The sequence below is a fragment of the Microcebus murinus genome, chromosome 4, assembly GCF_040939455.1.
Source record: "Microcebus murinus isolate Inina chromosome 4, M.murinus_Inina_mat1.0, whole genome shotgun sequence".
Taxonomy (NCBI): domain Eukaryota; kingdom Metazoa; phylum Chordata; class Mammalia; order Primates; family Cheirogaleidae; genus Microcebus; species Microcebus murinus.
The window spans coordinates 31,319,729-31,342,906 of NC_134107.1; the positions used below are offsets into that span (position 1 = coordinate 31,319,729).

Here is a 23,178-nt window from a genome sequence, read left to right on the forward strand (position 1 = left end):
CACGCTGCTATTTCACTTTCATTGCTTTAGTTGCTTAATGTTTAAGCTCTGCTGCATGCTACCTGTTGTCTGTATTTCAAATCTGCACAAGCCTGTTTTGTTTCGTAGACTTGAATGATAAAAGTTGTTTCTCGTCTTAAGTATGCTCAGAGTTTTAAATGTTAAAGGATATTTTGCAACATTTATCCAATAAAGTCTTTGATTTTTAAAAAATTTTTAAAATAAAAAGAAAGAAAGAAAAGAAATCAACCCCGACTGCAGCACACAGATAGCCATCTCGGCCAGGGCCCAGGGCAGGGCCCAGGGCTGAAGAATTTCAAGGCTCATAAACATCTCTCATCAGAATACCAGGAAAGTCCAAAGGCCCCTTAGGTTTACTCAAGCCAGAAATCAGTAGATAAAAGCACAGACAGGACTCAGGAATGGAACCCTGTTTTCCCAGGAGACCCTGCCCGCTGCAAAGCACCCCCGTGGGCCTGGTGGGCCGGCTCCGGCCAGTGAGCAGAGAGCAGGGACTGGGTTGGCCTCACTGGCCCCTGCCACTTCTCCTAGGCTACATCAGCCTTGACCAGACTGGTAGAGTGTTGACTCTTTGATCTTCATGCCTATAAAACTGCGGTGAAAATCGTTAAATAAATGAAAACAAATCTGTTTGTTTAGGCTCGACTGCCCCTCAATCCACTCCTCAGTGGGAAAAGAGATTTCTGGAAGGGCTCTGAGTTTCAGGGGGAGCCTCATTTTCCTCCTTGTGAAAGAGCCCAGTCACACCTACTGGATAGGATTGTTGGGGGCACGTGAGAAACCTGAGATGACGTCGACAAGGACAGGGAACGCCTCGGCTGGTACTTCATGAGCAGTGGCACCTGGCGGGGCAGGGGACCCATCTCCTCCTGGGATCAGAAGTAGCATAGCTCTGTTGGGGACAGTGGCAGCCAATGCAGCATTTAAAGGGGGAGTGGCAGTAGCACCGCTGCTGTTTGCTGTGAGGGTGACAGCTTGGAAGTGGCCCTTTCTGTCCTCGTCACCTTAGCCGTTCTCTGCCCCCCCCCCCCATGTTTCTCCTCAGCCTTCTGGTTCTCTCCAGCTCTCCGTCTGCATCTGCCTCTGCCTCTCTCTCCAGGTTCCATCTCTGCCCGGTCTTGCCTGCCCCTTTGAGGACCAGGACGATGGGATGGGAAGAGCAGTGTCTTTCGAGTTCAGGCTGGGGTTCAAACCCAGCTTTGCCACACACTGGCTATGGGATCTTGGGGAACTATTCCATGACACTCAAGGTCCTCATCCATGACCTCCTGGGGGACAGGGACCAAACCTGTCTTATACACCATGAATCCTTAACACACAATTTGTTGCTTCACACACAGCAGATGTTCAACAATAATGTTAACAATAGCATTAAAATTGTCCAGGCTCTGTTCCAAGTACTTTTATGTATATTAACTCAATGCAATTCTGTCAATGCAATTCTATCAATTCTATGATAGAGATGCTATAATTATCCCCATTTTACCAATAAGGAAACTGAAGCTCTCATTTACTGAATAAATGAATGAACCAACTACATAGCAAATACAAGAATTATTTATGTCAAAGAGCCTGCCCAAGTACCTGGTTCCTCACCTCTTCCATACCCTGTGTCAGTTTCTCCTGGGAACAATGGGATGTAGCTATTGAGTACATTAACCCCACACTCAGCAGCCCTGTGAGTTGAGCATATTATCCCCATTCCACAGATGAGGAAACTGAGGTTTCAATGCCTACAGTCCTTGCCCAAGTGGAACAAAATCAGGATTTGAACCCAGGCCTGTTAGACTACTGATTTTGTGCCCTTGATACCATGTCGTCTGAAACCAAACAACTGAAGGGCCTTTCTCCTCCCTTCCCCACTAGATCCCCATTCTTCTAAGCACCAGCACTAGGTCTCTCACCACTGTCATTCCTTCTCTGGCCCCAAAGTCCACGCACAGGAGCCAGCCCCCCTGGCTTTCTCCGCAGGATAGAAGGTGACCCGGGCCCCTGCAGAACACCAAGGGCTGGAGGCCCTTTCAACTTGCTGGCTGCCTCCTTCGGGGCCCTCCCAAAGGCTCTCCCAGGGACCGTCCTCCCTGACTTCTCTCTCCTCTGGTGCAGCCTGCGACTCTTACTGGACATCAGTCCACCCCGAGTACTGGACGAAGCGCCACGTCTGGGAGTGGCTCCAGTTCTGCTGCGACCAGTACAAGCTGGACGCCAACTGCATCTCCTTCTGCCACTTCAACGTCAGCGGCCTGCAGCTGTGCAGCATGACGCAGGAGGAGTTCGTGGAGGCGGCTGGCATCTGCGGGGAGTACCTGTACTTCATCCTGCAGAACATCCGCACGCAAGGTGGGTGTCCAGAGGGCCAGGCCTGGGGGGGGAGGGGTCGGCGGGGATTGGGACCAAACGACTTCAGGAGGTCTTTCCCCACCATGTGACTCACTCAGCAAAATTGTGTTAACTGGAACTCTCTGATAACCAAAATCTCTCAGTAACTGGAAGCTCTAGTATGCTAGAGTGAAGAATTTTAGGTAAAAGGGAGCAAGTTGCAAGAAAGCAAGTGGAGTACATTTTTTTAAAAAAAAGAAAGAAAAACTAAAAACATGTTCAGGGACTGCCCAGGAACAAGGCTGATTAAAAACAAAATAACGCAGTGTGTTCGTATTTTTATGGTTCGTGAAACCATAAAAGATGGACAAAAGGAGGTTTCTGCTTTACATCTCATTAAGCAGAAGAGAAATCAATTTGTTTTTTTTTTAATTTTTTTGTCTTTTTAAATAAGAAAGGTATTAAAGGTGCTTAGTAACCTTACAAAACTTCCTCATAATCACAAGTAACTTGTCACAAGTAACTTTATTTCAAGTAACTTCAGTATAATCAGGGCCCAGAAAGTTGGCGATGGTATTGATCCCAGGAAAAGTCCCCATTCCTGATTTTTTTTTTTTTTTTTTTTTGAGACAGTCTCACTGTTGCCCTGACTAGAGTGCAGTGGTGTCATCACAGCTCACTGCAGCCTCCAACTCCAGGGCTCAGGTGATCCTCCTGCTTCAGGCCGTCCAAGTAACTGGGACCACAGGTGTGCGCCACCGCGCCTGGCTAATTTTTTCTATTTTTGGTGTGGTAGAGATGGGGTCTTGCTCTTGCTCAGGCTGGTCTCGAAATCCTCTCACCTCAGCCTCCCAGAGTGCTGAGATGTCAGGCGTGAGCGACGGCGCCAGCCCCCAGCCCTAATTTTTGTATGTCCCCCTTGGGGAATCAATTTAAATAAGCCCTTTCTCTTCCAGTTTCCAGAGTCCAACTAATTGGCATTTCTTCACATTCCTAATAGTCATGCACCAAATGGCCAGAAGGTGGCGCCAGTAGCATTAGCCCTTCAACATGCCCTTTGAGGGCAGAATGTTGATGAACATGGTTTGTTTTGGGGTTGTGTTTTTGTTGTTTTTTTTTTTCCCAATCTAGAAAGGTTTTTTGAGAACATCTGATTCTGTGTCCCAGTGTCACAGATTGAGGAACTTATGTCCAGAGAGGTTAAGTGACTTCCTCAAGGTCACGCTGATTCACAGAAAATCAGTACTGACAACGGTTTGGAGATGAGAAAGACCCACCTTCCAAGCCTGCCTCCAACACATCCGAGCCACGGCACCTTTGGCAAGTGGCTTAACCTGTCTGAGTCTCCACTGCCTCGTCCATGCAATGGGATATGACACACATCTCCACTGGCTTTTTGGGGGAGGATTCAGTGAAATATTACCTGGCACAGCACATAAGGGCTGGCAGTTCTCACACCAAAAAATACCTGTCCCTGGTCCTATACCTCAGGGATTTGTACAAAACAAATTAACTAAAAGCCAGCTGTTTTTTACTAGGCTGTAAATTGCCTCTTATTCTAAGGACTCCCTGGAGCCACAATGCCACCTCCAGTGGGGGAATTTCAGGCATTCTCTGTGCCAGGAGGGTTTCACCACCCTGGGCAGTAAAACTATCTACTCTACCGCCCTCCTCCATTCTGAAACCCCTCCTGCAGTGTTTCTCAGCAGGTCTGTGAATTGTGGATTCCTTGCGGAGATATGCATACTGTGACCAAAGTTTCCTCTGTCCCCATTTGCCCAGGACATGTTGTTTTCACGTGTTATCCTGGAATGATTATAATTAGCCTCAGTGCTTTTCATTCTCAAAGATGTTTCCGTTTGGACCACAATTTTTTTTTTTTTTTTTTTCTTTTGAGACAGAGTCTCACTCTGTTGCCCGGGATAGAGTGCCATGGCATCAGCCTAGCTCACAGCAACCTCAAACTCTTGGGCTCAAGTGATCCTCCTGCCTCAGCCTCCCGAGTAGCTGGGACTACAGGCATGTGCCACCATGCCCAGCTAATTTTTCTATATATGTATTTTTTAGTTGTCCAGATAATTTCTTTCTATTTTAGGTAGAGACAGGGTCTTGCTCTTGCTTGGGCTGGTCTCAAACTCCTGACCTTGAGCGATCCACCCGCCTTGACCTCCTAGAGTGCTAGGATTACAGGCGTGAGCCACTGCACCAGGCCTGCACCACAAATTATACGGTGGACTGGCTATTACCTAGTGTAGGCTTTATGTTACCCTGTAGATCAGGGTTCTGGCAGAACAGGACCCAGAAAGAGGCAGGTTTGACTCGAAGAGGAGCTTGAGGGGGCTCTAGGGCCCGGGCGCCGGCTGGCTCAGTGGGTATCGCACTGGATGTGAGGGCCCAGGAACCTAGGGACACAGGTCACTGGCAGGCGAGGTTGCAGGATGGGTGGGGGCAGAGAGTGGCTTTCACAGTGTAGGAAGGAAACGAGTCCTTCATCCGTCCCCAATCCTGTCCTTGGTTGGCCCTGTGGGCAGAGTCACCGAGACACTATGGCTGACCAACTCCAATGAGAATATGGCTGGCACCAGGAATAAACAATCACAAATGTGCCCTGATCCAGCCTCCTTAGTAAATAGAAACTAGTACTCATGTTGGACACAAGAGAGGAAATAGGTGTCCTTTGGCCTATACTGCCAACTGAAAACATGATCTGAAACTCCTAACTCAGCCCCAGCCCACCCCATTCTACAGAGTAGGGAACTGAGGCTGGGACAGCATCTTCTAAACCCTCGTCAAGCTCGGTGTTCATGTCGGGTTTTGCACTTCTTGCAGCCTCTTAGGCCCGCTCTCCCCTTTGACCAGCACGTAACAGGCATCCAAATCCCAGAAGGATTAGAGACCACACCAGAGACTGTGGACTCTTAGAGCCAAAGAGGAGCTTAGCCAGTATTTCGTCTCATGTTGCCAACGAGAAAACCGATGAGCCCAGAGACTGGGTGACTGGCCAAGACCTCACAGGGTCAGGGCCCAGCCCAGCTCAGAACCCAGCCCTCCTGGCCCCCCAGTCAGAGCCCACTCCAGTGCCTGCTCAGAAAACATACAGGAGCTGCTGGGAGACCTGGCCCCAGGTTCGCTTTCCAAATGACCTTTAAAAACAAGATTGTCAGCCGGGCGCAGTGGCTCACGCCTGTAATCCTAGCACTCTGGGAGGCTGAGGCGACCTCAGGAGTTTGAGACCAACATGAGCAAGAGTGAGACCCCCATATCTACTAAAAAAAAAATAGAAAGAAATTGGCTGGACAACTAAAAATATATAGAAAAAATTAGCTGGGCATGGTGGCAAATGCCTGTAGTCCCAGCTACCTGGGAGGCTGAGGCAGGAGAATCTTCTGAGCCTAGGAGATTGAGGTTGCTATGAGCAAGGCTGACGCCACAGCACCCTAGCCTGGGCAACAAAGTGAGACTCTGTCTCAAAAAAAAACAAAAAAAACCAATAAGATTGTCACCTCTTAGGGTCAGATGATCTCCAAGATTTTTCCAAAGACCTTTCAGAGGGGACAGTCACTGCCCTTCCCACCAACACCTCCCCTAGCCTGGCCAGTGGAAACCAGGATTGCGTGGTATGATTTGTGGATTTCTTTTTCTTTCTCAGGCTACTCCTTTTTTAATGATGCTGAAGAGACCAAGGCCACCATCAAAGACTGTAAGTAACCAAGGCTATGTCAATGTTGTCATTGGACACATGGGCTTTATACTGTTTTAGGACCATTAGGAGAGGTTGATGGACTGAAACCGCCACAGACTTGGAGAAGACAGTGGGGAGGAGCGTGGTGGCAGAGTATGTGCGTGGGTCTTTGGGACCACGGCTTGGGTCTCTGGAGCCCTGATCCTCCCAAGACTCCACTTCTTTTTTTATACAATGGTGTGACCCTTGCTGGGTTGGGTTAAGTTTGAGAAACAAGGTACACAAAGGGCCTGGCATGTGCCACCAGTGCAGATGCTCCAAAAACCAAGGTGCAGTGGCTCATGACTGTGGTCCCAGTACTGTGGGAGGTCAAGGCAGGATTGCTTGAGGTCAGGAGTTCAAGACCAGCCTAGGCAACGTGGCAAGGCCCAATCTCTGCAATAAAATTTTTTTTTTTTTGAGACAGTGTCTCGCTTTGTTGCCCAGGCTAGAGTGAGTGCCGTGGCATCAGCCTTGCTCACAGCAACCTCAAACTCCTGGGCTCAAGCAATCCTCCTGCCTCAGCCTCCCGAGTAGCTGGGACTACAGGCATGTGCCACCATGCCTGCCTAATTTTTTCTATATATATATTAGTTGGCCAATTAATTTCTTTCTATTTATAGTAGAGACGGGGTCTCACTATTGCTCAGGGTGGTTTCGAACTCCTGACCTCGAGCAATCCGCCCGCCTCGGCCTCCCAGAGTGCTGGGATTACAGGCGTGAGCCACCGCGCCCGGCAAAAAATTTTTTTAATTAACCAGGTGTGGTGGCATGTGCCTGTGGTCCCAGCTACTTGGGGGACAGAGGTGGGAGGATCGCTTGAGCCCAGAAATTCGAGGTTACTACAAGCTATGATCATACCCCTGCACTCCATCCTGGGTAACAGAGTAAGACCCTGTCTCTTAAAAAAACAACAACCAGAAATGCAAATCAAAACCACAATGAGATATCACTTAACCCCAGTGAGAATGGCCTTTATCAAAAAATCTCCAAACAATAAATGCTGGCGTGGTTGCGGAGAGAGAGGAACACTCCTACACTGCTGGTGGGACTGCAAACTAGTTCAACCTCTGTGGAAAGCAATATGGAGATACCTTAAAGCGATACAAGTGAATCTACCATTTGATCCAGCAATCCCATTGCTGGGCATCTACCCAAATGATCCAATGACACTCTACAAAAAAGACACCTGCACTCGAATGTTTATAGCAGCACAATTCATAATTGCAAGGCTGTGGAAACAGCCCAAGTGCCCATCAATCCAAGAATGGATTAATAAAATGTGGTATATGTATACCATGGAGTACTATTCAGCTCTAAGAAACAATGGTGATATAGCACATCTTATATTTTCCTGGTTAGAGCTGGAACCCATACTACTAAGTGAAGTATCCCAAAAATGGAAAAACAGGCCGGGCGCTGTGGCTCACGCCTGTAATCCTAGCTCTTGGGAGGCCGAGGCAGGCGGATTGCTCAAGGTCAGGAGTTCAAAACCAGCCTGAGCAAGAGCGAGACCCCGTCTCTACTATAAATAGAAAGAAATTAATTGGCCAACTGATATATATATATAAAAAAAAAATTAGCCGGGCATGGTGGCGCATGCCTGTAGTCCCAGCTACTCGGGAGGCTGAGGCAGAAGGATCACTCGAGCCCAGGAGTTTGAGGTTGCTGTGAGCCAGGCTGACGCCACGGCACTCACTCTAGCCTGGACAACAAAGCGAGACTCTGTCTCAAAAAAAAAAAAAAAAAGAATGGAAAAACAAGCACCAGATATATTCTCCAGCAAACTGGTATTAACTGAGTAGCACCTAAGTGGACACATAGGTACTACAGTAATAGGGTATTGGGCAGATGGGAGGAGGGAGGGGGGCGGGTATATACATACATAATGAGTGAGATGTGCACCATCTAGGGGATGGTCATGATGGAGACTCAGACTTTTGGGGGGAGGGGGAGAAATGGGCATTTATTGAAACTTTAAGATCTGTACCCCCATAATATGCCGAAATAAAAAAAAAAAGAATGAATTAAATCTAAAAAAATAAAAAAAAAACCAGTACTTATTAGTCATAATACTAATAATTACTATTAGAAGCGTGTGGTTGGTAATGTTTAAGGAGAATCTGAGCTAACTAGGTCTAATTTGTAATTATGAGATGGTGGAGGATCTCGAATAACCTTGTTGATTCTGAAGATTGACCCTCCCTGCTTCGCTTTTGCAGGTGAAGAAAGCTTAGGAAGGTGAACTTGGGTGCTTTCATTTTTTAAAGATGATGATGTATATTATTGCTATTAGTTATTGAGTCCCACACAAAGGCCCTGGCCCAGGGGTCCAGAGGAGACGTGGTCCTGGGCAAGTCCCTTCCCTCTGTGGACTTCAGCTCAGTCACCTGCAAAGAGAGGGCAGAGCACACGGTGACTTCCCTGGCCTCTGAGAGGGGCGAGCAGAGGGGCAGACACAGGGGAACTGTTCCTTATGGTTTATTTTTTTTCTCACTAAAGTCCCAAACCATCGACTGAGGATTCAGGTTATTTGGCTCCTGGTTGACAAAAGCTTTTTGGTGTTTTTTTGTGTGTGTGTGTGTTTTGGTTTGGTTTTGGAGCTTTAGCACAGGAATAGCCAGGTCTGTGAACCCGTGAACAATGTCCCACAAGTGTCTTGGCGATGATGGAATCCCCTCTGATCCACCCACAGCAGCCCGGGGGACTCGAATCCCAGCTTTCACCACCCAGCCTGGAAGAAATGAGCCCACTGAGGCCAGGGGACATTATTGTGTCCAAAGGCTTGAGCCCGGGTGGCATTTGCTTTACTCTCTAAGTAGTAATGACCTTGACCTGGACAATCATTTCTCCAGGTGTCGATGGGACTGCCAATGGGACTCACTTACCAGCCTGCCTTCCTCGGGGCGAAAGGAAGTGGGTGAGCTAGAAAGAGACAGTGTGCTCCATAAGTTCTTAGAAGCAAATGTTGTTACCTGAATATAGAACTAGCCACAGTTAGATCCAGTGCAATGGTGATGATGATGATGACAATAGCAGCTTGCTACAAACCAGACATGTGCTAAAATTTTTACAGATGTCACCTCAGGTAATCTTCCCTATGAGACAAGTACTAGTACCATAGCCTTTTTATAGGGGCAGGAACTAAAGCTTAGAGGTTAAAGATGACATAGTTAGAAGGTGGCAGATGACCCAGGTGTGTCTAAATCTGAAGCCCTTAGCCCCTTTGGTCCTCTTATGCACTTCTTCCTTTCCCTTTTCATTCATTCATTGATTCATTCATTCAGTAAATGTTCATTGAACACCTGCTACGTGCCAGGCCCAGAGCCAGGCACTACGGTGTCAGCAACGAGCACAACTCAGGTCTCGCCCTCATTGATGCCAGAGAGGGAGAGAGACATTAAACAAACAACCCAAATAATAAGTATGTATGTGCTAATCATGATGCTATTTATAAAGGGAAAGTGTAGGGTGTTTTGCACGTGATGGAGGAAAGATGGTATTCTAAACGGGGGTCTAGGGAAGACCTTTTAGAGGAAGAGATATTTAAATTAGGCTTACAGGATGAGCAGAAGTTAGCCAGGAAAAAAGAGAGAAGAGGTTACAGGGAGAGAATGGCAAGTGCAGAGGACCTGGGTCAGGAACATCCTTGGTGTCTTTGAGAAAGAACCAAAGGAGGCCAGAAGGTCTAGCATCAGGTTGTCCAATGCAGGAGCCACTAGCCACATGGGACCAGTTAAGTTAATTAAAATTGAATCATTAAAATTCCGCTCCTCAGCTGGGCGAGGTGGCGCACGCCTGTAATCCTAGCACTCTGGGAGGTCGAGGCAGGCAGATTGCTCGAGATCAGGAGTTCGAAACCAGCCTGAGCAAGAGTGAGACCCCCCCGTCTCTACTATAAATAGAAAGAAATTAATTGGCCAACTAATATATATAGAAAAAATTAGCCGGGCATGGTGGCGCATGCCTGTAGTCCCAGCTACTCGGGAGGCTGAGGCAGGAGGATCGCTTGAGCCCAGGAGTTTGAGGTTGCTGTGAGCTAGGCTGACGCCACGGCACTCACTCTAGCCTGGGCAACAAAGTGAGACTCTGTCTCAAAGAAAAAAAATTTAAAAAATAAAAAAAAATAAAATTCCACTTCTCAGTCGCACTGGCCGCATTTCAAACGCTCAGTGGCACAGGTGGCTGGGGCTGCCATACTGTACAGGTCAGGTGTCCACCACCACACCCGGACATCGGCAGACTCTCACAGTATTGGCAGAAGGAGAGGCAGGAGCGGAGGCCCAGAGCACCGCAGGGCCAGACCAGGCACAGCTTTTTGGGTAGCAGAGTTTGGATTTTATTCTGAACAGGCTAGGAAGCCAATGAAAGGTGGTAGCATGAACATGATAAGATGGGCTGGGTGCGGCGGCTCACGCCTGTAATCCTAGCACTCTGGGAGGCCAAGGTGGGAGGATCACTTGAGCTCAAGAGGTCAAGACCAGCCTGAGCAAGAGCGAGACCCTGTCCCACCAAAAATAGAAAACTTAGCCAGGCATGGTGGCGAGCACCTGTAGTCCCAGCTATTCAGGAGGCTGGATCACTTGAGCTCAGGAGTTTGAGGTTGTGGTGAGCTACGATGACACCACTGCACTCTACCCAGGGTGACAGAGCAAGACTCAAAAAAAAAAAAAAGAAAAAGAAAATGACAAGACGCCATCTACGTTCTACGCTGCTCTCTCAGGCTGCTGTGTCCGGGAGAGTGATGGAGGTGGCGCAGACCAGGCGACGGGGAAGAGGTGGAGGGAGAAGCGGTGGGGCGAGGGCACTGTGCTGGCATCTCCGGAGCATGCACTTGAGGAGACAAGTCTACTGACGGCGGCTGGTGTAGGGTCTGCCCAGTGTGGGCCCTGCTCAGTCCGCTCCAACTGGGAGACCAGAGCGAACCTGGACTCAGGGTTAGGAAGTCTGGAAAGTCCACCCGGAAGCCAGATCCACAGGCTCTGCCGTGTCCAGCCTTGGCTGCCTTGGGCGGGACACCGTGGCCTTCTCTCTGGCCCCTGAGGCCCGTCTCTGGCCCTCCCATGGCCCTGATGGCCATGCTTTCCCAAAACAGAAATCCTAATGGACAGTTCGATGGGCACAAGGGTAAGTATGAGGACAACAGGGCGGTCGCTTACACAATGAGCCCATTCTAGAAAATCCAAGACATGTGGCCACCGTGCCTATGGCCCAGGTGATGTTTCATGGTCTCAGACACCCCCTGACCCAGAAACAAGAGGCCACCTTTCGATGTTGCTGTGTCATCCAGAGCCAAGGCCTGGCCAACGAGGACAAATGGCACCCTGGGGCTTCCAGCAATGTTCTCAGTGGGTCATCAGTGAAAATTAACAGCTATCATTACCATCTATTAAGCACTTACTATGTGGCAGGCGTGGTGCTGTGCCGAGTGTCCTACATATATTATCCTATTTAATCCTCATCCTGACCCCAATAGGCAGTGTTGTTATCTTCACTTGCATCTGAGGAGACCAGAGGTGTAGTAACATATGAGAAAATGCAGGGCTGGGATTCCAACTCATCTTCTCCAAGCCAATGCTCTTGTGCATTGAGCACACACACGTGCACGCACACTCCCAGACCCTCTATTCACTCTCCTGCCCGCTCAGTTGAGACTCAAGGCCCAGGGACTCCTCTAGGTCTGGGCCAAGCTTGACAACGATTCAAACAACACGATTATTTTCAACTTTGCACCCACTGAAGGTGCCCAGGCCCAGAGAGCTACAAAAGCATCAGAGCTGGCAGAAGTAAAGCAACCCACCCTCCCCACTCTGCCTCTGCTGTCCCCCGGCCCCCTGCTCCACAACCTTCTGCTGCAGAAACGCCAGTGGAGGGACACCAAGCCCAAGGACAAAGCCTACAGCAACGGACCCCCTGCTGGCACCTGCCATGTGGCTGGACCCACGTATCGTGGAGATGCGATGAGCTTGTTTTGGAAGCTCTGCCCCTCAGGTCTCCACCCCAGCGTCTAGAAGACAGTTGGTTCTGATTTTAGTCAACAACTGGATATATCCTTTGGCCACATTTTAGAAGTTTTCCATCTCAAGGCCAATGAAAGCTCTCCAAATCCCACAGACAGCAACAAGCCCAGGCCATGCCCGTCCCCACACCCCACAGCAGGCACAGCCCAGTGGCAGGGACACACTCAAGATGACGACAATTGTGAGTTGAGTTGGGAGGCTGCACCCCGAGACACAGCTGGCCTTTGTAGAGACATCGAGTGGGCCCACGGGGCTGCTACCCAGCGATCCTGGTGGAGGTTTGATTTGGGAACCAGACTCAGTATTGACACGGCAGCAAGGACTCCTGCCCCCTGCGCCCGCCCCCACCCCACCGCCACCCCCACCAGCCGAGAGAGGCCTTGGCTAGTCACCCATGAGTACCCACAAAGCCACCTCTGCAGCACGAGGAGCAGACAGAACAGGATTGTCCCCGGCAAGACCCAGAAGGAGAAACTCCCGCCGTCCCTGTTGCCCCAGCTCGTGCCGCTCTGTGCTATGTCCATCCTGTCCAGCCGGCTCCCTTCCTCCAAAACACAAGATGAAAATCAGAAATTAAAAGGGCAACTTTTTTTTTTTTTTTGAGTCAGAGTCTCACTCTGTTGCCCAGACTAGAGTGCCGTGGCATCAGCCTAGCTCACAGCAACCTGAAACTCCTGGGCTCAAGCAATCCTCCTGCCTCAGCCTCCCGAGTAGCTGGGACTACAGGCATGAGCCACCATGTCCAGCTAATTTTTTCTATATATTTTTAGTTGGCCAATTAATTTCTTTCTATTTTTAGTAGAGACACTCGCTCTTGCTCAGACTGGTTTTGAACTCCTGACCTTGAGCGATCTGCCCACCTCAGCCTCCCAGAGTGCTAGGATTACAGGCATGAGCCAACGCGCCTGGCCAAAAGGGCAACTTTTTTCCTACCACTTCTTGCCATTTTGGCATTTCAGTGAAAGCTCATTGTCTATTCAGAGTTAATAATTCACCTTTATCTCTATGAATCCATTTGTTTTCTCTCTTCCTAAAAGATTAAATGAAAACAACAGACAGATCTGGGATAATAGTAGATGCCCACCATAAGAGTGAGTGACACAGAGCGAGTGTCTGGCCATAGCTAATGCTCAGCAAATCTTAATAATAATTGTTCACTAAATGTCTATTGAACACTACCATGAAAGACATGGTAAAGTAGTAGTAGAGAACATTGGCTTTAGAACGGACACTCTCTGGGTTCAAGTCCTGGTTCCACCATCTGGATAAAATTCCTAAACTTGCTTCAGATTCCTCCTCGATAAAATAAAAATTGCAATAATATCACATGGGGTTGTTGTAAGGATTAAATGAGATAGTGTATGTGAAGCACTTAGTATTTAGTGAGTACTCCATAAATACCAGCTGTTAGTAGAGGAGGGAAAGAGACAAAATGGATCTTTACGGCAGAGTGGGACCAGTGTTGTGATACCGAGAAACACAGAGGTGCCATCTATGGAGCTCAGAGGGCGCTAACCCAGAGGGTGAGTCAGAGAAAGCTTCCTGCTTCCGCGGGGTAGAAGGGGGGCAGGGAGACTGTGCAAAGGTCCTGAGGCAGGAGAACACCAAGCCCCAGTGGAACCATCTGACCCAAGAGAAGGGAAGAAGTTAGGGAGCAGAAAGAGATATGGCTGGAGACCTGGTTGGGGGTCAGTTTGTGAAAGGCCTAACCGACGTGGCAGCCCTCATCCTGGAGGTGACAGGGAACCACCGTGGGCTGTTCAGCCAGGGGGTGACGTGACTCAATGGCACTGAGGAAGTTCACCTTGGACAGCAGAGAGGTCCCTTGACAGCGCGTCTATTCCTTCACTCAGCAGTGACAGAATGCATTCTAGATGGTAAGGTAGGCGCAGTTAGTCTAGTGTCATGCAGTGGCTGCTCGGTGACACTGCCCTGTGCTAGGTGCTGGGGCGCGTCTGGAAACACAAATCCCTGCCCTCTAGCAGGCACAGACGGTGAACTACAGAAATAAATACAGCACACAGTATGCTCCAAGATGACAATGGAAGGGAAGTGGGTGTGGAGAGAAATGCAATTCCAACTCGGGTAGTGGGAGGAGGGCTCACTGGGAGGTGACTCTGAGCGAAGACTGAGATAAGGGCGTGAACCTACAGATATCCAAGGCAGAGCGTTCAGGCAAAGGGAAGAGCCAGTGCACAGACTCCGAGGTGGGATGTGCCTGCATGTTCAGAAAGGGCCAGAAACCAGGATGGCTGGAGAGAAGCAGACAAGGAGGTTGGATGTGGAGTGAGAAGAGACAGATCGGGACTGTCATTTCTTTTTAGTCATGTACTACTTTGGGACAATGCTCGTCCACGTGTCTTAGATCGTTATATCGAGCTTGAGTTATCCTTTAAGTCAGCATTGAGTTAATGCCCTACCTTCTGCTCTTCATAAGCCCTAGTTGCTTTTACTTGTGTCCCTTCTGGTCTATTCTCCATACTGGAGCCAGAGAGATTGTCTTTTTTTTGAGACAGAGTCTCACTTTGTTGCTCAGGCTAGAGTGAGTGCCGTGGCATCAGCCTAGCTCACAGCAACCTCAAACTCTTGGGCTCAAGCAATCCTACTGCCTCAGCCTCCCGAGTAGCTGGGACTACAGGCATGCGCCACCATACCCAGCTAATTTTTTCTATATATTAGTTGGCCAATTAATTTCTTTCTATTTATAGTAGAGACAGGGTCTCGCTCTTGCTCAGGCTGGTTTCAAACTCCTGACTTAGAGCAATCCGCCTGCCTCGGTCTCCCAGAGTGCTAGGATGAGAGATCATCTTAAAATGTGGACCTTCGCTTTACACTTCGATGTAAAATCCCAAGTCCTTACCTTGGTCTGCAAAGAAGGCCCCCCGAGGCCTGCTGGCCACCCACCTCCCAGCATCCTCACCCCTGCTCTGCCCCGGCACATGGCAGGCCTGCCTCGCCAGACCCTCTGCACGTTTGGCTTTGAATAGTCTGTTCCCTCTGCCTGGAACGCTCTTCTCCACCCCCTCACCCTGGTTCCTTCTCATCTTTATCTCTTATCATGAATGTCTCCTCTCCATAAGCCCCTGCCCGCCACCCAGTGTAAAGCAGGTGCTATGCCCAGTATCTGATGTCTTGCTTCCTTCCTAACACTTAAAATGATGCAGGATTTGTTTGTGTCACTTGTGTTTGACCTGGCCCATTTGCAAATTCCACATGAGCAGGGACCATGTCTGCATGTTCACTCTTGTATTACCAGCAGCAAACCCAGAACGTGGCACATGGTAGGTCCCCAGTGTGGAATACAATGCTCCCTAAGGTATACACTGAGTGTCTTCAGCATCTTTGCACTTCCCACCTACTAATCACCCCCAAAGTGCCTAAAGCAGTGTCTTCTACCACAAAGGCATTCAATTAATGTGGGCTCATTTGGCTGTGATTCGAGGTCTGAATGCAGCTTTTTTTCCCCTTTATTTATTTATTTATTTTTTGCCTTTCTAGTCTAGGAGATGAATGCAGCTTCTATATTCCTTTCCACTGCTATAAATTATTGTATTTCAGATGCCGACTCCAACTGCTTGAAAACAACTGGCATCAAAAGTCAAGACTGTCACAGTCACAGTCGAACAAGTAAGTGCAGAGATGCCATTTTTTGTTTCTAATTTCTTAAGACCATTCCTGAGACAAAATATTCTACTTTAATAAGCTTTAAAACTAAACATTTGAGGGGGACCCGTTATTTTCCACGGAAGATAGAGGAGAAATCAATGGTTGCTCTTATACATGTTATCAAGACCAGATTTGTTTCTTTTCACTTGGAAATGGCATTATAAGAATTAAAGTGAGGAAGTAAGGAAATTTTCTGCACCATGTTATATTTCAGAATAAGGGTTTATTTTTCCTGGTCCATTGCAGTTTCCTCTTATTGAAGTGCTCAGGGAAGGATAGTGAGGGAAACACCTGGAGTTGGCAATCCTGTTAGCCTTTTCCTGCACTAAGAAATCCACACAGCACAGGGTCAAACCTGCAATTTCACAAATTTGTGTGTAGAAAACAACCACTACATGCTAGGCATGGTTCTAACCCCTTGGTATGTATTAAATCACAAAATCTTTCCTATAAGATAGGTATGCTTATTATCCCATTTTACAGATAAAGTAACTACAGAGATTGTGGTTACAGAAGGAAGAAGAGGTGAATTCAGGACCCAAACTCAGCCAGTGGGTCACCAGAGCTGGCCCTAACCCCCATGTCATAGAACAAGAGATTTTCGTGGAAAACAAAACTTGCAGGATCGGTCCACAGTTGTGGCTATGTGATCTTAGTACAACCACACTGCCTGTCAGAAAGAATGAAAAGACCACTTGACTGTCATTTCATTCATTCTACAAGAATTCATCTATAGTTCCATAGAACATCTGTGAGCCACAGTACTGCCCATCAATATAAACTTGGTGTCTCTGTGTGTGTTTTGCAATTACTTTAATGGAAAACAGACATTTCACATCTTGGTAAGGTTCCAGGTAGAGCACTCAGCCATAATTATGGGAAATGTCCCCACAAAGCAGCAATCCTCATGGGTTAATGAGATGTACAACTCTTCTCTAAAAGTTAAAAAAGACGTATATTTTAAGTGGCTAATTTTTTCCCCTTTTCAAAAGGCCTCCAAAGTTCTCATCTATGGGAATTTGTGCGAGACCTCCTTCTATCTCCTGAGGAAAACTGTGGCATTCTGGAATGGGAAGACAGGGAACAAGGTATTTTTCGGGTGGTTAAATCAGAAGCCCTGGCAAAGATGTGGGGCCAAAGGAAGAAAAACGACAGAATGACGTACGAGAAGTTGAGCAGAGCCCTGAGGTAAGTTAATAGCATGAAATACCATGAGCCTACCAGAAGAGTTATATAAAATGGCCGGCCATAGAAAACTGCACTGTTTTTGCAGCTTTTTACTTGATAATCGAAAGGTCATGAGACGGAACTTTGGTTCTTGGTTCCAGGGGGGATTACAGTTTGTAAATTGACACGCTGTCCTCTCCATTCTTGGCACATTCCCCAGGGATCACCCTGCACCCAGGCCATCTCACATACACACACAAAACACGTTTTGAGCTGAGAATGGGGAGGTTCAGTCTTCAAGATGTCTGGGAAAGGTTTAAGTGTAAGTTGATAACAGGGTGTGAAAATACCAGCGTAACCAAAGACCAGCCTTGTCACCTGAGAGGAATGAGGAGAGAGTGTTTACGTTCACGTTGTTTTCCTGAGGTGCAAACCCTCCCTCTTCTGCTTGCCTTCACAGATACTACTATAAAACGGGAATTTTGGAACGGGTTGACCGAAGGTTAGTGTACAAATTTGGAAAAAATGCACATGGGTGGCAGGAAGACAAGCTATGATCGGCTCCAGGCATCAAGCTCATTTTATGGATTTCTGTCTTTTAAAACAATCAGATTGCAACAGACGTTTGAAAGTCCTCTTTTTTTAAAAAAAACCTGCAAACATGCTGATAACATTTCTCCACATCTCAGCTTCCGTTTGGATTCAGAGTTGTTATCTACTTGGGGTGATGGCAGCAACCCTTAAGAAATCCTTTTCCCCCCTAAGGGGAGGAGGGGATTGATGCTTTATGGGACCTTGATCAAACATTATTTCCCTAACCCAGAGTTGCAGAACCACAATAGCCAATGCCATCGGTGCTGATCAGAGAAAACAATTCAATTCTGCCCTTAGAGACACATCGAATATTTCTATTCCAAAGGTTCAAATGTTTTCAAATGGTTAACTGTGGCAGCTCACAAAGGGGGAAAAAAAAAACCAAACATGATTAGTTTTGTAGTTTATAAGTAGAGGAGGGTGAGATGTGAGACATATATACTTTAGATTTTAAATCATTAAACTCAAATTCCATAGAAAAGTGTCTTAATAAAAGAGCTAAGCCATCAAGCTGGGATAGAATTGGATTTATTACAGGTTAACAGTAAGTTTCTTAACCAGAGCATCTTTTTGACCATTTAGCAAAACTCCCATGGCCATCCTTCTGGAGCTAAACACGTAAAATCAGCCACACTATTAATTGTTGCTGATCCTATTTCCTCTCTTCTCCTAACTGATGGTTGGCATAAGATATGCAAAGAGTCAGTCAACAGACACATGTATCAATTTCCAAACCACTGCTGTTTCTATGATTCAAACTATCAACACGATAAAATTGTAATTCATTGATTCCGTCTGTGGTCAAGAAGTTAAATCTCTACAGAACTGGAAATGTCCCAACAACTCTGTAATGGCCAATTAAATTGTGAGCCTCTTTTGTTTTGTCTTCCTACCTGATGTGTACTCAGATTGCTAAAACACATATTTCCTTGACAAAATTAGCGACAGTGAATTGACACCAATAAATGTTCACGGGTTAAAGTCTGCACTGACATTTTTCAGCAGTCATGGTGTGTCAGTAATTAGTGACTACAGTCAGGTGGACTGCCCCTAGGACTTCACACCACAGGAATCCTCACGTGACGAGGCACTGAACGCTACACGGGCTGAGGGCCTCCACACCTAGAGCTTAACTTCAAAAGTAACTTGTTTTTAAAAATGTGAATTGCTGTAAAATAATCTATTTTTGGACTCATGTGTTTTCCAGGTGGATATAGTTTGTAAACAATGTGAATAAAATATTTAACATGTTCAACTGAGTCTGTATCATTCAATCCAGCACGGTAGGCTCTATCAGCAAAGCACTGACAACCTGTAAGACCTTTGATGACCCTTCCATTTCCTAGCAGGTGGAGGTTGGAGATTTTTAAAGAGCCTAAAAAGAAGCAAGAAATATATGGAGTAATACTATTCACCACCTTTAATATTAGTATCATAAGATAAATGGAGTTCATTGGGGCAGCATAGACCTACAGATGCATTTTTATTTGGTATACACACTATTTTTTTTTTTTTTGCTCATTATTGAGATTTTGTTTCATTTCTTACCATCAATTGCCTTATTTAGAAATCAGGCGATTTCTAAATATAGTGAATCATCACACAATCCTAGGGAGTTAACGACAATAATTATCCTTCCCATTTAGAGATAAGAAAACTGTTAATAATACTCACGGGAAGAAATTAACTTGCTCAAGTTCCCACAGAGAGAAAATGGCAGAGCTTGAGTCTGAATCTGGGACTGTCTGGTTCTAATATTCTGTCTGTCTCTAATATTCTGACTCTCACTAATTTTATCCTCCTTATAAATTTTATTCTCCTTATAAATTTTTATCCTCCTTATAAATTTGACTCAAACTCTTAGGATGTATCTTAATGTCACTTAGAGGAACATAATTAGATAGTATCTTTCGGGAAGTAAGACCTAACTGGAGGAAGTTAACCCCATAGTATTTATCTTTGAAAATCACAATCAGAAATCTCAAGAGCAGAACTGGGGATACTTCCATGTGTCAGATATTTACATACAGGAAACAGGTTAGATACATGTGATTTTCACCAACTTATTTTTAAACCACAAAATAGAACAAACAGAAAACTATTTCAAAAACTTTGTCTTTATGTGTATAACCAATATTCAAATAAATAATCTCCCTCCCTATTGTCAAATTATATTAATTTTTATAAAGAGATATAACTATAGTAAAGTTGTTGCTATATTAAAAATATTCACCATTGGGTGCAAATGGGTAAATCTATTTTCTGTGTCTACAAATGTAAGTTTCAAAGCATACTCAAATACAGAAGGAATTTAGGCAGGAGAGTTTTTGATAGGAGAGTAAAGAAGTTTAAGCTATAAGATAGAGAGTTTGTATATGTCTACTAATGGTCTAATGGTTTCCTGAAGCTTACATCTCAGGAAATTCCTGAGAGTAAGTACAAACTGGTTTTGAAGATGAAGATTTTCAAGAAAAATAGGTTTCATTCAGGCCCACCCAGGGATGCCAAAAAAAAAAAATAGGTTTTGATTCAGTATTCAGAATTTACCTTTAATTACTTCCATGTGATTTTCAAGCATGATAGGCAAATATGGGCTTAAAGAAAAAGAAGAAAGAAAATAACTAGTGGTTCTGAGCTCTTATTTTAAAAACTCACAATCCAAAGTAAATGAGCTAATGGGCAAGAGATTTAAGTAATTTCCAAAGTTAGGGCATTTGCTATTTTCTCAGCATCTCAGAAGGCTATCCAAAGACTATTGATTTAAACAAGTAACACAGTAACCTCGTAATAAAGGTATTCCCATTTTTAAGGGTAAGCATCTGAAAATAGATGATGTTCAAATTCAGAGTTCGATGGTACTTTCGAAGTTATATATGGAGTCAAAAGAAATCAAATACCATTTCTATTCTTACATACAGATTTTATTGTAAAAATGTAATATGTAATCACAAATCAATCTGTTGTAAAATCAATGCTGAATTCGCATAAATGTAATTCCAAGTGGGGAAAAAAAAACTGAACCTGATGAATTACAAACAGAAATAAACAGTAAGCCATGATGGTGCTAAAGTTATTTCCTGAATACACTGATGCATTAAATGTGTTTTTCCTATAAGAACCTTAGAAAAATAAAAATTCTGAGTGGATCATCATTATCTTTTCTTCTTGTACAATTACAGCCATATTTTTATATAATAGGCTATAGGTGATATGTAAACATGCTAATTTCACCATGATTTTTTCTTACCAAATAAAATCATATTTTTAGTAATTAGAAACTTTTTAGTAATTAGAAACTCCTCCTAGTCGTTTTAAATGAATAATCCAACCGCCAAAAACAAGTACATGTTTTTTTAAGTGATTGTTAAGCCCTGACCTTCATTTTCCCCTAGGGAAATAGTATTAAAAGTCATTACCTTATTTGCTATAGAAACCTGGATTATCACTTTAAAGACATTAGCTTGCATTTGCACATCTAGCACAAGAGAATCTTCTCTCCAGGGATGAGTGGGTTACACGTGTGAACACAAAGCTTTGCTGCTTCATAGGCACAGAGCTCCTTGGCCAGGCACGGGCCCGCTGGCCTCACAGATTAGCTTTCTCCCTTGCAGACAGGTGAGAGCCAGGCTGCACATAGGTGTGAATCGCATTCTGTTTTAAGAGAACAAGACAGGTTAATTAACTCACAGACAGCAGCAACTCGGGTATTTTCCTGGTTTTAAATTTGTAACCAAATGAAAATAATAATTCAGAATTCATTCACTTCACTTTAAACTGTCTTATATTGTCCAGAGCCAAAATGAAGGGTATATCTTTTGCAGGTGAGTTCTTTATAACACAAATGAGTTTCTGAACAACTGCTTAAGAAATCTAATAGTTGCAGGTAATGGCCCCTGAAGAGGACAATGCTAGATGGACAGCAAACAGTGCCTGATCTAACCCAGCACACACGGCCTCTGTCATGGCCAGGCTGCTCCGGGCTCACCTTGGGCTTCTCCTTGTTGTATTTGTCCAAAAGAGTCTGGATGCGTTTCCCATAGTCAGGGTGGACCTCAGCAAAGTTCTTGACCTAAAGCCAAACGAAAATAAATGTAAGCATCACCCTAACCCCCTGCTATGCCATTCCCCGGTATCTCTGTGTCACAGTGTTTATTCCGTAGGGGAGGAAGGACCTTCCAGGAGAAGGTAGTGCCACTGGGTGGTTAACAATGCTGACCACTTGGGAATGACGATAAAAGGCATTAGAAAGAAAATTAAGAAAAAAAAAAAATAAGAACATAATATATTTAGTTATTTTCGTTTAAAAATAAATTTTAAAAAAGGAAAAAGAAAAAAAAAACAATGCTGACCACTTTCAAAGCACTTACTCTGAATTAACATAAAAGAAAATAAAGGGAAAAAAATAATTTTAAAATAAAAAACAATGCTGACCACGAAGTAAGACTTGGGAGTCCAGTGAAAACTCTGACATACACGGGCTAAACAATCTGAGACAAGTTACTTAACTTCTCTGAGCTTCAACATCGCTCTCCATAAATGAGCATGATAATTATACCTATGTAGTATAATAAAATCAATATTTGCTTTGTCCCCCCATACGTGACACAGACCTTCTAAAATCCTCAGAATGTATTGTCTTTTATATGCTACTGAGATGACTTATGGGATAGGGGGCATCTTAGATAGCTTCAGGATGGAGCTGGAAAGACCAAGCATGTGATTAGAAGGCTAGAACTTTCAGCCCCATGCCCAAACCTCCAGGCAGGGGAAGAGCTAGAGATTGTGTTCAATCCCCCATGGCAAATGATTTAATTGATCGTGCCTATGTAAGGACACCTCCATAAAAACCCAGAAACGACAGGGTCAGGGAGCTCCTGGGTTGGTGAGCACATCAAGGTGCCAGCAGGTGGCGTACCCAGAGGGGACGGAAGCCCTGAGCCCTTCCCCATATGCATCTCTTCCCTTTGCCTATTCCCAAGTAGTATCCTTTATAATAAATTGGTGATCATAATAAGTAAAGCACTTTTCTGAGTTCTGTGAGTTTTTCTAGCAAGTTATCAAACCTGAGGAAAGGTCGTGGCAATCTTTAAGTTTGCAGTCAGAATTTGTAGAAGTGTGGGTAGCTGGGGCACTTCATTTGGCACCTAAAGTGGGAGCAGTCTTGTGGGGCTGACCCCTAAATCGGTGGGTTCCGACACTAACTGCAGGAGTTACTGTCAGAATTGAACTGAATTACAGGACACTCAATTGCTGCCACAGAATTAGAGAATTGCTTGGTGAAAAAACAAAACAACACAAAACCCCACAACCTGCCTCGCAGAGTATGGTGAGAAAAATGCCTGTGAGGTGAGCTGCATTTATTGCATGTAAAGAGCTGACCGCAGAATAATTACCTAACAAGTTACAGTGATTTGTATTTAAAACTGGGCCTGGGCACTGCCTGGATTTACAGTGAAGTATGCAAAGACACTGGCACCTGCGGGGCAACTCTGCACATGTCAGGCAGGAGTTCCCAGGAGACACCCCTGTGAAGCCTTATAGCTCTAGCACACATGAAGGAGAATGCCACGAGTTCGAGCCCAGTTCCGCTACTTGCAAGCTGTCTTGCCCAGTCTCTCTAGTAAAATGGGATAAAACCTGCCCCATCTATCACACAGAGCAGCCACCGGG

The 23,178-nt window shown here is 45.6% G+C and overlaps 2 protein-coding genes across 2 annotated transcripts in view; one reads left to right on the plus strand and one right to left on the minus strand.

The window, feature by feature from the left end:
• ELF5 (E74 like ETS transcription factor 5) overlaps positions 1 to 17,894 on the plus strand; it is a 30,450-nt gene extending 12,556 nt beyond the window's left edge. The window contains exons 3-7 of the mRNA XM_012755415.2: positions 2,128 to 2,361; positions 5,990 to 6,040; positions 15,640 to 15,708; positions 16,740 to 16,935; positions 17,375 to 17,894. Coding sequence (XP_012610869.1) covers positions 2,128 to 2,361; positions 5,990 to 6,040; positions 15,640 to 15,708; positions 16,740 to 16,935; positions 17,375 to 17,471 — 647 coding nt within the window. The 3' untranslated portion in view covers positions 17,472 to 17,894. The remainder of the gene's footprint in view (positions 1 to 2,127; positions 2,362 to 5,989; positions 6,041 to 15,639; positions 15,709 to 16,739; positions 16,936 to 17,374) is intronic.
• A 2,513-nt stretch (positions 17,895 to 20,407) lies between these two features.
• The window catches only part of CAT (catalase), a 34,326-nt gene continuing 31,555 nt past the window's right edge, over positions 20,408 to 23,178 (minus strand). Inside the window, exons 12-13 of the mRNA XM_012755414.2 lie at positions 21,494 to 21,577; positions 20,408 to 21,159 (exon numbers count right to left, since the gene is read on the minus strand). Of these exons, the coding sequence (XP_012610868.2) occupies positions 21,094 to 21,159; positions 21,494 to 21,577 (150 nt within the window). The 3' untranslated portion in view covers positions 20,408 to 21,093. The remainder of the gene's footprint in view (positions 21,160 to 21,493; positions 21,578 to 23,178) is intronic.